The 14,101-nt window shown below is 38.8% G+C and overlaps 1 protein-coding gene across 1 annotated transcript in view; it reads right to left on the bottom strand.

Moving 5' to 3' along the window:
• TPRG1 (tumor protein p63 regulated 1) overlaps positions 1–14,101 on the bottom strand; it is a 136,988-nt gene that overhangs the window by 114,096 nt on the left and 8,791 nt on the right. The window contains exon 2 of the mRNA XM_063620537.1: positions 6,254–6,472. Within this exon, the coding sequence (XP_063476607.1) occupies positions 6,254–6,463 (210 nt within the window). The 5' untranslated portion in view covers positions 6,464–6,472. The remainder of the gene's footprint in view (positions 1–6,253; positions 6,473–14,101) is intronic.

Here is a 14,101-nt window from a genome sequence, read left to right as displayed (position 1 = left end):
TATCAGTCTTCTCACTGTGCTGTTCTTATCTTTGGTAAAAATGTAGGTCAAGCCCTTATAGAACACAGAAGGAAAATATACCCAGATACAGAATTGTACTCTCCCCCATCTTACTGTTATAGTTACTGTAATAAGTTAACTTTAGTCATTTGGTGCCAAATATAATATAAAAGCATAAATACATTGACTTGTGATGGGGACATCAGGGTTTAAATCTCAGCCTTTCTTATGAGGATCCATTATACACCATTTTGTCATTCTGTACATCGGTTTGCTCGTTTATTAGATGGATAATAACTGTAACTGAGTCATGCTACGAAACACTATATATATTATTATATATAAAATGGTAAATACTGATTAATAAAAATCTTTATCATTATTCTCATTATGGCTGATATTAAATAGAAGGAAAATAGTTACACCGGAATTTGGGGATCAAATGTTTACTGTAATTGAATAATCTCCTCTGAGACATCATGCAGCCTAAGGCAAACAGGGAAATACAGTGGAATAATATGTACACATCATCTGACACAGCATAACAGGCAATATTGTCTTTTACAGTCTAGCACTGAACAGTTTTAGTCAAAGCAAACCTACTGGGGACTTTTGAAAACATATGTGTTTGTTTCCTTACATTTCCTTGAGCTAGACTAGCCTGGGGCCAGTTGTCACACAAACAATGTCCATGTCTGTGCTAATTTTTCTCCGTGTAATGAGCTCATTAGCTAAACAGGAGTAGTATAGAAAAGAATGTCTCTGCAGACTCAGACACTTGGGTCTCTCTTGTCATGCCCAGACTGTCACTTCGCAATGAACACATAAAGTAAGAAAATCAGCTCTAAATCAGATGTGATTTTTAAGGTCCAAGCAAATTTGTCTTTACCTGAAAATGAAGGGAATATATCGTATCTCATTGTAGTTAGTCCTCTGCTCTGATAAAGAAAAAAAAAATCATCTTTTTTATAATCTTCACAGGATTTCAGGGTTGGAGGGAGTCAAGAAACCTTTTGCCAAGTGAGATAACTATTTTCTACACCCGAAAGAAGCCCACACAGGCAATAACAATACAACTAATATATTTATTTGTTCCCAGTGTGAAAGCAAGACACAGGGAACCCTATAGCAAGAGAAGAGGGAAAGAGAGAGAGTATGAAAGCCAAATTAGTGTCATGGAAGCAACGACATCTTGCTTCACAATGGAAAGTCCTGAACCTGCTTATTAAAGTCTCATTGCTCACAATAGAACACAGACTATAAAAACGCCATGGGGAACCATTAATTAAACATTAAAAGAGCAAATAGTTTTAGTCCCATTAGTTTGTATGTAATTTACATTCTCAAGTATAAATTTAGAGATAATTCCCCATCCCAAATCGCTTTCAACTTTCTGATAAGGTATCTGCAAATATAGAGTCCTACAGAGAGTTTAAAAATATCTTTCCCCATGTGGACTAAGTATTGTTCCTTTCAGAAGAAGTTGCTTTTGAATATCAGTCTCCACAACCAAGAAGATTATCATAATATACCTCTAGTTATTAGCCTTGAGGGGTACTTTTGTTCAGAGACGCCACTAGGCCTTTTTTTAGATATGTCTAAGCAATAATAGCAGATGAACTGAAACCAAAGGAAAAGGTTATCCAAGCAGACTGATTTTGGATCTTCGTTTCTGTGACCTTTCATTCGTTTTCCAAGGTCAGAGGCAGTGGGGTGTAGTGGAAAGCATCGAGAGTCCTGAGTTCCAGGCCTGTCTTCTAGTTCTTGTGTGGCCCAGAGGTTGCTTGTTGACCTTGGCCCCAAGTCATACCTCATCTGTGTGCAACAAAGGTTGGATTCAATATTCCTAAGACCCTTCTAGCTGGGAGCTCCTAAGCTAAGTCAGAGGCACACGGTTTCAGAAAATAAATAATAGGTTGGAAGCCTGAGGAAAGGAAGTAACATCCCAGAGTGACCCATAAAGAATACAAGAGGTTTAAGGGGCCAGATATACTTTTTTTTTATGATCCAGTATTGAGAGATATGGTCTAATATATGAGGTTATGATGCCAAAATTGACTTGTTAGTCAATAATTAATTTATGTGTCAGTCACCTCTTTGTAAATCTAATTTGTAATTCATATAATTGACCTGCTTTCTGATTATGGCATCGGCTGTTTACTCCTGGCACTGGAGAAACTGAGCACTATCCTGCCTCAGGGAGCCAATGAGTAACTTTCCTCTCTAGTTAAAAAAATTTAAACAGGAAGAAACCTACATATACAACAAAAGTTAAATAAATTGTAGTATATTCCCACAGTTGGATATTATGAAACTATTAAAAATTATATTATGGAAGTATGTTATTGAAATGGGAAATAATAGTTGGCATATAATCCCATTTTTACACAAGAATTTTGTGTATATATATATATATATATGTAAGTAAAAGAAAAAAATATGCACCTAAATATATAAGAGCAGATTTAATACATTTTAGTTAAATTTGGGCAGTGATAATCTTTATTTTACTTTGCTTATTTACATTTTCTAATTTTTCATCAATAAACCACCTCCTGCGCCATAATTTTAAAACATTTTAATAATAGAAAATACCTGGCTGGGCGCGGTGGCTCACGCTTGTAATCCCAGCACTTTGGGAGGCCGAGGCGGGCGGATCACGAGGTCAGGAGATCGAGACCATGGTGAAACCCCGACTCTACTAAAAAAATACAAAAAAAATTAGCCGGGCGTGGTGGCGGGCGCCTGTAGTCCCAGTTACTCGGAGAGGCTGAGGCAGGAGAATGGCGTGAACCCGGGAGGAGGAGCTTGCGGTGAGCCGAGATTGCGCCACTGCACTCCAGCCTGGGTGACAGAGCAAGACTCCGTCTCAAAAAAAAAAAAAAAAAAAAAAAAAAAAAGAAAATACCTAACTAAGTAATTCCTCCACTCAATGACTACCCTTCTGAATTTACAACATATATACTTTAAATTCTAACTCCATGATAAGTTGATTTCTTTTTAATTGAATCTAATTATAAATTGGGAAACTAGTTCAAGCCCTAGCTTTGCCACTTGCTAGCCTCTTGGGCAAGTCAGTGATCACTATCTACTGTGACATTGAGCAAGCAACTCCCCCTTCTCTTGGCCTTATTTTCCTTTGAGAACAAGTGTGTTGATTAGCTCACTCGTGCTCAGAATGTGGTCTCAGGACAGACAGCATCAGTATCCCCAGAGACTTTGTGGAAATCTAGGATACAATGTTTTGCATGGTAAAGATTGAGAATCATCTGACTATATCATCTGTAGATCTCATTTCAGCTTTAAGAAGTCATATTTTATCATGACTCTCATAGATTTGAATCTTTGAGACTCTTGATCTTATTGAATTATCCATTGAGAAAATGAGTTAGCTTCCTTTTTACTGCTATAGACCCTACACGTCTACATTTATATCTTACCCTGAAGGTCATGATGAGGTCATGGGCATCTTAATGTTGTTTCCTATTTCCAGTTACAGAAAAATGGATGTAAAGTCAAGAAAAAAGAGAAAGCATTTATAACAACAATGAGATGTCATTTATAAAATGTTGATAGATGTGTTATGCACTCTACTAAGAACTTTTACAAAGTTAGCTTATTTAAATTTTTATATAAAACTGGTGTTTCATCCGTACTTTGTAGATGAGGAAATACATGCATATACATACAATACCCTCCCCCCGCCCACACACACATTTCTCTCCAGTTTTTTTCAACTGCCACCCATTAGCAGACTTGTGGTTCATAAGCTAGCAAAGCTGGATCTTTTTTTTTAAGTTTATCATTATAAACTTCAGTTAAGCCAACAGTTGTATTTTCATTGTTCTCATGTGTGTGAATGCACGTTTATTTTACTCACATGGCAATAAGAGCTCTTCATATTATGTCTGTTGGTCTGAAGGAGGGCAAATGCTGAGTATCTTGGGAAAATCTCCCTATTGGTTCCTAGAGTCTTCAGGTTTACTTTAGATTCACTAATAATTAGAAGATTTTTCCCTCACAAGCTTTTGAGAACTTAAGATTGTTTTCAATACACCTAATGAAAAAGATATTCTTCGCATTGATTAGAATCAGTCATTGAAAACACTTATAAAGGAGCCATAAATTCTATTGTGCGTGGTCAGGAAAGTATTGGACTTGGAGAAAGAAGTTCCAGAATTAAGACCCGGAATCTAGCTGCAGCCCTTCCACTAACATTATATGACTTGAACAGGTCACTTCATTTTTCTCAAACTTCAATATGTTCATCTTTAAAACACAGATGTTAAGCCCTCTCCTGCCTGCCTCCCAGTATTGCTCTGGGGAATCAAACAGATAAAGGATGTGAGTTTGCTGTATAAGCTACATGGTGCAACACCAATACAATCACCATGTGTAGTGGATTTGGACTCTGTCAATTTAGCTAAGCTGAAACTACATTTTCCAGAATTGCTTTTGTGTGTGTTTCCAAATTAGGGCTGGCAACAAGAGACACCTGTGTAATATTCAAAAGGTAGAATTGAAACATAAGTCGTTTTCCCTGTTGAAGATCAGTGCAGGTCACCATGCACTGTGACAACTCATGTTCATGGCGACTGATATCCTGGTTTACTTAATGGCAAGGGGTAGCCCCTGTACCTGTGTCTCCTTCCATCACAGTCAGGATTTTCTTTCTAAGATTTTCCTCTCCCTGGGCTGGTTAAGTGAGTAGCTCAGTAATGAAAGCACTAGCTTCTAAAAGTGACCTCACACCATCAAGTTTAGACTTGGTGGGAGACAGACATAAGTTCCAGTTTTTCCTCATAAGTTAAACATTGTCACCAGAAATTCCAGTTTGTCCATGCAATTTTTTCGTATTCCTTTTTCCCTATTTCCTCTTCACAACTGCCAACTGATTGGCCTATTCTAACTTCAGGCCCAACATCAGATTCAGAGAAAACAACTTTCCATAGTGTCTGCCAGCTCTCATAATTGCATCAGCTCCCAATAATAAATCTTTATTCTATATGCAGCGTGTTCTTCTATCATCAAACCCTGACATCATCAATATCAAAGATAGCACAACTCCAAGAGATGCTTTGATTTCCTTTGCAGCTATATCACACAGCTTAACTTTGCATATTCAATAAAGTTCACATACTTCGGAAAACAAACCATATGCTCTACATATGCAGAAACACTCACACAAACACACATATAGTATAGCACCTACTAAAGCATCTTGCACATAAGAGTATATGCAGTGTTTAAACACAGACTGACACAGGCACACACACACACTGGTTAAGTTGCTTTAGTTAAAACTTTACCTAAACCAAAGATATATTTTGAAAGCAATCAAATCAGGATTTATTAATTAAAGCTTTGTAAAAGTCACAAAACCCTGGCCCCAATTTTTTATGAGAATGAGTTGAATTACATTTTTTTTCCAAAAAGTCCTCCCACGTACACACGAAAATGAGATGTTCTCTGCTGCCATAGTGTAAACTCCCTGATTTTGCCCCCAGTTGATTGTAACCTCTAAGCTAACCATGACTGTGCTAATAAGAATGTTGAAGGATTGGAAAGAGGATCTATAAGTAGGAAGAAGAGCTCAAGAGGGAAAGGTACTAGAAACCTCTGAAGCACTCTCCACTTGATTCAAATGCTAAAAGTTAAAAATATTGCTTTTTTAACATCCAGATATACAAGCTCCCTCCTGCTTACTTACCCATCCATTTACTTTCCCAGCTCCATTGCACAGGTAAGAGAGCTCAGCTCCAGATGGTAGCTATAGGTTTGAAATTTAAAGCTACCTGCTCCCTCGTTATATGAGCATCCCATTGTAAACCTTAGAGAGTCAGTGCATTCTTAGCAACCTCTCCACTCCATTATCCATATCTTTTCCACACAAACAATGAATACCCTCACTGGATTAACAGCTTTGTATTCTAGTTGCTATGGTTCTCTCTTTATAGAATATTAGTTCTTTGAGATCAGGTTTAGCATAAACACAAACTGAGGAACCAAAGAAGGAAGCTGGAGGACATACTTCTCCTTAATACTATCTGTGGAATCAAAAATAGATCTTTAAATTCTCTAAAGTTCAGATCCTTCATCTTTAAATGGGGATAAGGATACCTACTTCATGATTATTATGACGATTACATGAGACAAATGTGAATACACTCAGTAAATATGTGATACACAGAAGGATTTTAAGATGTCTTATGGTGAATTTTTATATAGTATTTAAGAGAACCAATAAATTTACCCGTGTAGCAAAGTACTTCCGTGAGATATAAGGCTGATGATAAGGATTGGGGTAAAGAGTTGATTCGGTCACACTCGACTGTCTTGAAATCTGTCTTGGCATCGGGTCCTCTTCCTCCATCGATAGGTGGTCAGTCTCAGAGGGTTGGTCATCTCCCTCTTGCTTCAGAGACACAGCCTGGAATCCTTCAAAACTCCCAATTGTTGACATTTCTTCAGGCTAAACCAAGGGCAGAAAAATCTCATTGAAAAAATGTTACCTCTGTACCTGTGTCCTAGCTATGGCAAAACAGAATATGATGAGCAAATGGAATTCCTGAAACTTAAAAACACCCTTCATGTTAACTAAACAGAGGCATTGGTGGATACAGCTTCATAACCAGACTTCTAAATACCATCCATAATCCTGCAAGGTCATTTACCAGAGGAGTGAAGGAGAGACTCTCCGGACAGAGAAAAGGAGTTTAATCCCAGGAGACGGGAACCTGAACAAGAGAAGCACTGTATAAAATAATTACCAGACAATTTATCTTCAAAATTGCATAGTATTTTTGGTTGAAAATTCACCAGACTGCAAGCTTATTTAAGAGTTAAAAGCAATGATAATGCATTTTCTTGTGTGCTTCTTGAGTAATAATAGCGCATAAGAGCACTTAGTACTGAACATGTTTTTAAACTGAAAAATTCGAATTCTAAAAATTTATTCTAAGGAAATAATTTAGATGAATACCCAAAGACTCACACACACGCACATGCATACACGCACACACAGACACACACACACGGTTGTTCAGCTGGGCATGGTGGCTCATGCCTGTAATTCCAGCATTCTAGGAGTCCAAGGCTGGTAGGTCCCTTGTGCTCAGGAGTTTGAGACCAGCCTGGGCAACATGGTGAAACCCGGTCTCTACAAAAAACACAAAAATTAGCCAGACATGGTGGCATGTGCCCGTAGTCCCAGCTATTCGGTAGGCTGAGGTGGGAGGGTCACCTGAGCACAGGAAGTGGAAGCTGCAGTGAGCCAAGATCATGCCACTGCACTCCAGGCTAGGCAACAGAGTAAGACCCTGTCTCAAAAAAAAAAAAAAAAAAAAAGTTTGTTCATCACAACATCGCATCTAATAGAAAAATATACCACATTATATAAAAGAAAAACACACCACTTTATATCTCATAGAACAATAGAACACTGTATATAAAAACATTAGACATTCATGCAATATTGTGTCTAACACCAAAAGATAAAATAAAATAAGTATCCATCAATAAGAAGTTCACTAAATAAAATATGTTGTACCATAAATACAATGTTATCATTGAAAATGTGAGTGTATATTTTTATCACAGAAAATATCCAAAACATAAATGGAAAAAAGTAAGTTACAAAATATTATAAATAATATTATTCCAATTTTTTTAAATTAGAAAGAGAAGAAAGATGAAGGAAAGGAAAGGAAAGGAAAGGAAGAAAGAAGGAAAAAAGAAAGAGAAAGAAAGAAAGAGAAAGAAAGAAAGAAAGAAAGAAAGAAAGAAAGAAAGAAAGAAAGAAAGAAAGAAAAAGAAAAGAAAGACGAAGGAAGGAAGGAAAGGAAGAAAGGAAGGGAAGGAAGGGAAGGAAGGAAGGAAAGGAAGGAAGGAAGGAAGGAAGGAAGGAAGGAAGGAAGGAAATGTACCTGCATATGTATATACAGGCATACATGTATGGTATAACGGATTTAAAAATGTCTAAAAAGAGGGTTTGAAAAGAAGTAAAATAAAGTATTAACAATAGTTTTCTCTAGATGACAGTGTTAGAGGTGATTTTATTTTTGTTTCTTTCCATGTCTATGGGTGCTAGTAATGATCACACATGGTTTAAAATAAATAAAAATAATAATATATTGGTTTCTATTTTGTACATATAAAGCAAAGCAAAATAAAATAGAAGGCACATGTTAGCATGTGCACTCAAATCGTTTCAAGCTGACAGTGAGCATGTTGTCAATGCTGCCTGGAAAGTTTCGTGTCCATTTTCACCATGAAAGTAGGAATGTCATATTATTCTCAGAGTCACCTCCTTGTTCTTAAACAAAAAGTGGTTTTTAATCAATTTCCTTGGTTCTTGTGAAACAAAGGAAGGTGAGAAAAAGCCCCTATCCCCAGCAAACTTCCACTTTTGAAATTGGGATTAACTAGGCTATTCACAAGAGGTAAAAATAGTATGATCATATAATTTATTAGCTAATTTTGGAAATTTTGGCATGAAAAGGGTGCTATTGGCAATTACGTCAGGATGATAGGAGTGAACTGGATGGTCTCAAGCAAATGTGTATCTATATACATGTTCACCCTGAGGATTTGAATGTAGAAAACACAGCTAAGGTAACTCACAAGTGGAAAGCCTTGTGCAGTTTGTTTTATATGTTTTCTTAAGCTTTGTATGTTTTCTTATCCGATCTTTCCAGCAATCCTAGAAGAGCTACTTACTCTTTCCCCATCTTTCTGAGGAACACAGAGTAGATGGGAACCACCCAGGGTCACACTTTGATAGTCGTAGCAGCAACCGGCCTCCCAGCCATGCCCCCAGTATAGCACACCCAACATCTGCCTTATGACAGAAAAGATGTCTGTGAGCTTTTAGGTGATCTTTTAAAGTGAGGTGTGCAAAAGGTAGAAATTGGTCTCTGAGAAAACAAGGAATGAAGAAGCAGGAGAAAGAGAGTGTGTGCGTGTGTGTGTGTGTGTGTGTGTGTGTGTGTGTGAGAGAGAGAGAGAGACATAGAGACAGAGACAGAGAAAGAACGAGAGACAGAGGAGGCCCTCTGACCTCCCTGTCCCTGGCAGCTACATGCTCTATTTATGCAGGTCTGCCACCATTATCACAGTGGGTGTTGGAAGGAAATGCATTTCTAAAGTTCTCTAGAACCTGTGAAGGAAGGTTTGTGTCACTGGGGAAGGAAAGCCTGCTTCTGTATTTGTGCACTCTGTGAACACACGCCTAACAACAGACATCTGCGAAAGGCTCTTGTGCCTGGAAAACAGAGGGAGGATTTAATTAGCACCACTTCCTCTCCCTCAGGCTGTCTTCTCTGGAAACACTTGGGGAAGCTCTGCGCTCTGAGACCAAGCTGTTTGAGATCCAGGAAAGAAGGAAACTCTCAGCTCCGTTTAAATTCTCACTGCCATAAATAGTGGGAAAGTTGAGCTCAGCTATCCCAATCCAGAGTAATTCCAGCTCTGTTCCAGTCACAGGAATATCTTAGAAGAACAATAAATAGAACTTCCTCAACTTCCCCAATAGGAGAAGCGTGCTGCACATCTACACATTCCACTCTATTTCTCATGACCTCTGGCCCAGTTCATTCCCAATTCAATAGCAAGTGCTCTTCTATCCCTGCATAGGCTGTATTCCGTGAAATGCTAAAGGTACATTAATACCAGTAACAAATCAAAATCAAATGTTCCATTGCTTTCACACAGATCAATCATCCCCTGCAACAAACTCATTGGGAGCCTTTTAGAACTGAAAAGATTTACTGTTCTGTAATATTTCCCAGTAAATTTATATCTTCATTTAGAGAGTAAAGGCAGCACAATTTCATAGGAAAACAAAGGGTCAAAACTTAGAAAAAGTAAATGATGTTCACAGTTTTTTTTTGTTTTTGTTTTTGTTTTTTGAGACAGAGTCTTGCTCTGTCGCCAGGCTGAAGTGCAGTGGCACGATCTAGGCTCACTGCATTCTCCGCCTCCTGGGTTCATGCAATTCTTCTGCCTCAGCCTCCAGAGCAGCTGGGACTACAGGCGTGTGCCACCATGCCCAGCTAATTTTTTGTATTTTTAGTAGAGACAGAGTTTCACCGTGTTGGCCAGGATGGTCTTGATATCTGGACCTCGTGATCTGCCCACCTCTGTCTCCCAAAGTCCTGGGATTATAGGCATGAGCCACCTTGCCCAGCCAATGTTCTTACTTTTCAATGGAATCTTCTCATTCCAGGAATTCATGTAATAAAAACTACCTTTAAGAAGGAAAACACTACAATATTAATTACTTATTCTGAGTAGTAATGAAAATTGAAAACCAACTAAACACCTAATGTTCAAGGAATGGCTAAGTATATCCAATTGGTATTGTACAGACATTCAGAATAACACACAAACATTGCAGTAGCACGAGATTAACAGTTGTATCTTCTTAAGTGAAATAAAGCAGGAAACCAAAAATATTTTATCTTGCAATGTTCCACTGAATAATTTCACATTGGTAAAAACTAGAAAGAAAATATTCATATTTATTGAAGTAGTGGATTGTGCGTCAATTTTTGCTCTTTTAAAAAAATTAAATGGCACTAGTGCAGATTTTTTAGCATTAAAAAAACCCAAATAAAGCCTTAAAGAAGTACTACCTTGCCTTTGATTAGACAATAGAAATACTATATTTCTCAGCTGCCAGAAAATTCAGAACTAAATTTAATATAGTATTATAATAAATAACTTATTTCCAGATCCTGGTCTAAGTATAACTGCTTCCATTTATAAGGAATTCATCTATCTCTCTGAGACTTTCTCTAATAATATTATAGAAGCATGTAGGGCATAAATTATAGCTGAAAAGTTATTGTCTAGTTCAACTTTTTTATTTGGCAAATATTGAAACAGACCCCCTGAGATGAAGGTTGTCCATGGCCACACAGCTCCATAGAATCAACACATGCAACCAGACCTCCAGTTTTCTGGACTCCAGTTCACTGTTCTATCCTACTCTCAAAGTTGCTGCATTTAGAAGAAAAGCAAAGAAACGGCCATCAAACTTATGCACTGGCAAACTGGAGGCACTTTTGCCAAATGTCTGAGGCCAGTGAGTTCTGGGCTCAGAGATACAGCTTCCATGAAGCAGGACCAATCCCCAGCTTCCCCTGCATCGGCAGCCCCACAGCGAGCACTGCAGGCTGAATGAAGCCTTTCTCTTTCCCCCAGAACCAGGTTGACAAATCCTTTAGGCACAAGAAGCACAGTGCCTGAGGTTTCACAAAACTTTTAGAAGCCCTTGAAATATTTTACTTTCTTTTAAAATGAGAAGGAAAAAAATGGCTTTTAGGGTCACAAATTTAAAAGTTTTAAATTGTTCTCACATCAGAAAAAAGAAAAACTAAAATTTGTAAGGCACCCCAAACCTATTACATTTTGCCTAAAAGGGAAAAAACACATAATATTGAACAATTTAAAGTTATAGAAACAGAAGTTTTAATATTGATATTGTCACAGTGAGAAGACAAAAAGGTTTGCGGCATAGATATCATAACGTGGTCCTGGCTCAAATCCACATTCTTTCTACTCCCATTTCCCACTTGATTTTTCATTCTGCTGCTCCATCCTAGACTGTCAGAGCTAGCCTACCCCGGGTCCAGAGCTTTCCAGTCTCTTCATCATTGATGATTCTGCTCCACCACATACTGAAAGATTTCTGTCCTACCGAAAAACCGCACGATCTTTAGACGATACTTTTTGCTTTTTTTAAAAGCAAAGACAGATCCACCATAGTTGGCCCCCAGTATATGTTTGTTTCTCAGAGAAGTGGATGAATAACTACCCTGAGAACTTTTTAATCAGTATGAAAGGCACCCTGAAAACGCCTAATCAGCTTTAAAGGTATAGCCAGCCACACTTAGTTGCCAGAACTTGAGTCAGAGGCAAAGAAAAGGCACGTTTGGGAATGTTTTTCCCTCTCACAACAGTTCAATAAAGGCCAATTTGAGGCTGGGAGCAGTGGCTTACGCCTGTAATCCCAACAATTTGGGAGGACAACGTGGGCGGATCACCTGAGGTCAGGAGTTCAAGACCAGCCTGGTCAACATGGTGAAACCCCCATCTCTACTAAAAATAGAAAAATTAGCCAGACGTGGTGGCAGGCCCCTGTAAATCCCAGCTACTTGGGAGGCAGAGGCAGGAGAATTGCTTGAACCTGGGAGGTGGAGGTTGCAGTGAGCTGAGATCACATTACTGCACTCCAGCCTGGGTGACAGAGTGAGACTCCATTTCAAAAAAAAAATAAAAAAACAAAAATTTGAGTATAACAAAAAGTATCATACTTCATATTTAGAAACCAGTATTGGCATTAAAGATGCTTGCCTTCTCTCAGGGCTATTTCATGGTGAACCTCTTCACAAGAGCCATGTCATTCTCCATTTCTTCAGCACTACCTGCCCCCTTTTTAAATCTAGTTTTCAGAAAGTCCTTCTGGGCTGCTGGCCCTCTCTGCCTGCTGGACCAGCTGCAACACCAGGCACTCCCTTGCTTTTTTCACTTGTTCTGTCTGTCTCCTGATACCTCCAGAAGTCACACGGGATTTTAAAAAATCCTATTGCAGGTATCTATAATATCCACAAAACTTTTGAAATATCAATAGCTACTTGATGATCCCCATTGCTACCTCTGTGAACCCTTGGGAAGAAAAGCTGGCTGTTTAGCACTCATCTATTCCAATCTCCACTGCCTTAGTCCATTGCAGCTGCTATAACCAAACACATGGGGCTGAATAATTTATAAACCACAGAAATTTATTTCTCACAATTCTGGAGTCTGATTATTCCAAGATCAAGGCACCAGCAGATCGGTGTCTGGTGCAGGTCTCTGCTTTCAAGATGGTGCTTTTAACATTGTACCTCTCGAAGGGGACAAATGCTGTGTCCTCACATGATGGGAGAAATGAAAAGGGTAAGAAGGGCCGAGCTAGTTTCCTCCAGATTTTTTATAAGGCACTAATCCCATTCGTGAGAACAGAGCCCTTATAGCCTAATCACCTCCCACAGGCCTCACCTCTTAATATCACTGTTTAGGGGATTATGTTTCAACATAAATCTTAAAGAAGACACAGACCTTCAAACCATAGCATCCACCTTTTACAAGTAAGGAAACTGAGGCCCAGAATGGTTGTGTGTCTCTTCTGAACTCTCAGTTAATTACAACTTAGTTAAATAAATAATGAAATTACAGTAACCACAGAATTAAAAAATCTTGTATCTAGAGCAATATTTGTGCACAGACAGGGAACTTAGAAAAGTCTATGGCTTGTTAACAAGAACGATGACTCTGTTGCAGATGGGATAGCGATGGGAATAGGAAGGAAGATCAGGAATTAGTCCCTGTGGCCTGTGTGCAGTCAAAGATGTCAACTGTGTTTTCTCATGCTGACACCTCTACCCCCATGAAGGGGTTAACAGTCTCAAGGCATATACCCAAAATAAAAATCTACTTTTAATTTTGACATTTTGTAAAGGTAATTTATGTGAATTTATGTGTGCAGCCTTCCCTGAGTCTGTCTGTGAGAACAGCCGAGGGATGTGCAGTGGATAAACAACAATACTCTAACACCTCATAACTCTCCAACAAGCCTGCTTCTGTGCCAGTTGAGATAAGAAAATTGGCAAACAATTCCTTACAATTTCACATTTTGTATATTAGTGATAACATGCCAGCAGGGTTGCTCTGTGTCCTGGGGGAAAGTTGAGTTGACGGAGGCTTTCTCCCCTCCCAGCTCCACCTGGGCCAGGCAGAGTCCTCTGCTCTGCTACAGAGTGCTTTGACTCAGCAGCAGATGGAAAGAGGGCTGTGGGGAAGAATACAGGGCTAGGCCAAGAAATGTGGGTCCTCACTCTTTTGCTGTCCCCTCAGAGTAACCCTGGGTAGGTCACTTTCTTGCTTCCCTTCTCTGCACTGCAAGTTCCTCTCCACAAAATAAAGGTGAGACTTGATTGTTTGCAAGTTGTGCTCCTGGATACTATTCATTGTTTTTTTGTTTGTTTATTTGTTTTTGTTTTTGTTTTGAGATGGAGTCTCGCACTGTTGCCCGGGCTGCAGTGCAGTGGCGCGATCT

The sequence above is a fragment of the Symphalangus syndactylus genome, chromosome 17, assembly GCF_028878055.3.
Source record: "Symphalangus syndactylus isolate Jambi chromosome 17, NHGRI_mSymSyn1-v2.1_pri, whole genome shotgun sequence".
NCBI lineage: Eukaryota > Metazoa > Chordata > Mammalia > Primates > Hylobatidae > Symphalangus > Symphalangus syndactylus.
This window is presented reverse-complemented; position numbering and strand designations above follow the sequence as displayed.